Source organism: Egretta garzetta, unplaced genomic scaffold, assembly GCF_000687185.1.
Source record: "Egretta garzetta isolate BGI_Z169 unplaced genomic scaffold, ASM68718v1 scaffold7, whole genome shotgun sequence".
Lineage (NCBI taxonomy): Eukaryota > Metazoa > Chordata > Aves > Pelecaniformes > Ardeidae > Egretta > Egretta garzetta.
Genome location: NW_009260350.1, coordinates 3159078 through 3162240, shown reverse-complemented (window position 1 = coordinate 3162240; position 3163 = coordinate 3159078). Strand labels below are relative to the sequence as shown.

At 68.4% G+C, this 3163-nt stretch overlaps 2 protein-coding genes across 2 annotated transcripts in view; both read right to left on the bottom strand.

Annotated features, from left to right (window-relative positions):
- Nucleotides 1-1520, bottom strand: part of EWSR1 (EWS RNA binding protein 1) — a 26695-nt gene extending 25175 nt beyond the window's left edge. Inside the window, 2 exon segments of the mRNA XM_035898377.1 lie at nucleotides 765-855; nucleotides 1473-1520. Coding sequence (XP_035754270.1) covers nucleotides 765-855; nucleotides 1473-1520 — 139 coding nt within the window.
- Nucleotides 1521-1679: 159 nt separating this feature from the next.
- The window catches only part of EMID1 (EMI domain containing 1), an 11077-nt gene continuing 9593 nt past the window's right edge, over nucleotides 1680-3163 (bottom strand). Inside the window, exons 9-14 of the mRNA XM_035898376.1 lie at nucleotides 3055-3141; nucleotides 2898-2950; nucleotides 2747-2800; nucleotides 2565-2609; nucleotides 2440-2484; nucleotides 1680-1772 (exon numbers count right to left, since the gene is read on the bottom strand). Coding sequence (XP_035754269.1) covers nucleotides 1680-1772; nucleotides 2440-2484; nucleotides 2565-2609; nucleotides 2747-2800; nucleotides 2898-2950; nucleotides 3055-3141 — 377 coding nt within the window. The remainder of the gene's footprint in view (nucleotides 1773-2439; nucleotides 2485-2564; nucleotides 2610-2746; nucleotides 2801-2897; nucleotides 2951-3054; nucleotides 3142-3163) is intronic.

The following is a 3163-nucleotide window of genomic DNA, read 5'->3' as shown; positions in this document are numbered from 1 at the left end:
GCTCTGGTTCTGCGGGGAGGAAAGGAGAGAGGCATCAGGCAGTGGTGGGGTGCCAGGCATCCCCCCACCCCCAAAAGTCACCCCGGCCTTGGGTGCTTGGGTGGGGGTCCCTAGTCCCACTGAAATGGGGTTCATTGCTCCCCAGCCACGCAGCAGTGTTGAACCCCACAGCTCTGGCTGTCCCCAGGGGGAACACGAGGGCCCCCAGCTGGCACCCCTGCCTGGCACCCCCAGCTGGCACCCCAAGACCCAGGGTCCCCCCCTGCAGGAAAGCACAGCGGGAAAGTGGAGGCGGGGGGGCAAAAGAGTGGGGGGCACCTGGCACCCTGCAGCTGGGTACCCTGGCATGGTGGGGCTGGGCAGCGGGGGCTCCTTTAGGCCAAGGAGGGCTCCAGTGGCTCCCTTGGTCCAAGAGGGTCTCCGTGGTCTCCCCTGGTTTGAGAGGGGCTCCAGGGACACCCTTGGTCCATGGAGCTCCAGGCTTTCTCTTAGCCCAAGAAGGTCTCCATGGTTTTCTCTCTCAATCCAAGAGGGTCTCCATGGTCTCCCTTGGTTTGAGAGGTTCTCCAGGGTTTCCCTTGGTCCATGGAGCTCCAAGGTTTCCCTTGGCTCGAGAGGGTCTCCATGGGTCTCCCTTGGCCCTGGGGGCCTCCAGGGACCTGCTGCCAGGGGGTCCAGCCCCCCGTGCTCCATGCCCACTCCCGGGGGGGCCGCGGCGCACCCAGCTCATGCAGGGAGGGGAGGAGGGAAGGTGGCGCGGTTACCTGGCCAGATGATGGCTTCCAGCAAGGTGACCCTTCTAGCCAGGACCTCCAGCCGGGCCTGCTGCCGCAGGAGGGTTTGGAAGCTATTGGCCTGGGGGAGAGTGAGAGAGCAGAGCAGAGCACGCGTTCGCCCCGCGGGTGGCGCGGCATGGCATGGGTGGCATAGCACAGCATGGGTGGCATAGCATGGGTGCAGCCCCGGCGGGTGGGGGGTGCCAATGCAATGGGGTGGGGGTGCCAGGTCTCCCAGGAGGGTGCTCCTCCTGGTCTCAGAGAGGTGCTGGGGGCTCCTGTGGCCCCAGGGGGATGCGAGGGGCTCCCCCATCCCTGTGGGTCCAGGGCCCCCCCCCGCGACCCCGGCGCCAGCCGCAGCTGCCTCAATGTCCCTGGCAGCACCCGGATGGGGACGTGGCTGTCCCCTGCCCAGGCAAGTCCCAGTGGGTTGCTCCCTCTGCCATCCCCCCCAGCATGCCAAGTGCCCAGATGCATTGGGGGGACACATCCCCAACCTGCCCAGGGGGCCACTGGCTTGTCCCCAACATGGAGACTGTCACAGCTGGCCCTGCCTGGGGTGGGTTCCTGGGGTGTCCAGCCATGGGTGCAGGCAGGGGGTGCCCCAGTGGCCCTCGCCCTACGAGTGGGTCCCCAGTGCTGGCCATGATGCCACAGTGTGGGTGATGGCATCACGCATGGCTGATGACATCACACCGCAGCCAAGGCGGGGCTGACACCTTGCCCCGGTGCCCAGCCCCCCATGGCGGGGGGGAGGGGGTGCCGAGGGACCCCTCCCCGCAGCTCCATGACATCAGCAAGCCAAGGGCCACCGTGATGTCATGGGGGCCTGGTGACCTGCTGGCGGGGATGGGGGTCACCCCGGGGGTCCCCGTCCCCTCCCACAGCCTGGGCTGCCCCCCCCTACTCACCGTAGAGCCCAATCATTGTTTCCAAGATTAAAACCCTCTCTGCTAAAATCTTCAGCGCCTCGCGGAGCTGGTGCAAACCCTCCCCCTGGGGAGAAGAGAGGGATGGGGGTAAGGGGGGGCCGGACCCCCAAATAGCCCGGGACCACCTCTCCTGGGGGGGGCACAGAGGGGACACAGGTACCCCCCACCTCCCAGCACCCCCCTGATTCACTGTGACACCAGGGGAAGGAGTGGGGGTACCCCCGGAGGGGTGGCACCGGCCCCCAGCCCTACCCCTGGGGGGTCTGAGCCTGCCTTGTGCCCCCATGTGCTGGGGGGTCCCATGGTGTTCTGTGCCCCAGCACCCCACCCAGCTGCGGGGAGGTGGGGGGGCTGTGCTGATGGTGTGACCCCTGCCATGGGAGGGGCAGCATGCTGGGGTGGCTCCCCCCTGCTCCAGCATTTGGGGGGCGGCACGGACACAGGCACAGCCAGGGACCCCCATTCCGTCACCAGGGTCGGGACGTGGGCACTGGGCACAGCCAGGGAACCCCACACCACCGTCGGGATCCTGGGGATGAGACGTGGCACTGAGCAGCACTGGGGACCCCCATGCTGTCATTGGGGTCCGAGGGAGGAGACATGGGGGAGAGCTGGGGAGGGGGCCAGGGGTCCCCCCTGCCGCCCATCACTGCCCCCTGGCACCCACAGGTGGACAACCCCTTGCAGTAGAGGTGTCCCCACTCCTGTCCCCAGTGCCCCTTGCCACTCACCCAAGTGCCCTTCTCGCCCGGCTCGCCCCTGGGGCCCGGCTCGCCCTGAAACACAGAAAGGAGAGGGCCTGGCTGGGGGAGGCATGGGGGGCTGCAGCCCGGGGGGGCCCGACCCAGCAACCTACCTGTGCCCCGTCCTGGCCATGGCTGCCCGGGTGGCCCTGGGGACCCTGGGTGGGGAAAGGAGAGCCCGTCAGCACCTGGGGGGCACGGCTGAACCCCCCTGCCATGGGAAATGCCGGCAGAACCCTGTCCCAGCTGAGAGCTCCCCAACTCGTGTCACAGTGCGGGGCTGGTGGGGACTCACCCTGTCTCCCTTCTCCCCGGGGGGGCCGGCAGCTCCGGGTGCCCCTGCTCTACCCTGTGCAAGGACAAGGCGGGTGCCATCAGCCACAGCGGAGGTCCAGGGGGGGCTCAGCCCACCCCATGCCCCCCACCCCGGTGTTCCCAGCACTTACATCGGGTCCTGGGGGGCCAGGGGGCCCAATGGGACCAGGGGGGCCAGGGGGGCCTGCAAGGAGAGGGGACACAGTATCAGCACAGCCCTGGCAGTGCCCCATGCTGGTGCACCCCCCAAAAATGCTGGGGGCACGGGGGAGGGAGGACACAACTCACCCATCGGCCCCACAGGTCCGGGGGGTCCGGCAGGACCCACGATATCCCCGGCAGCTTCGGTGAAGGTGTTGGAGAGGAGCGGGGCCCCTGGGGGAGAACAAGGGAGGTG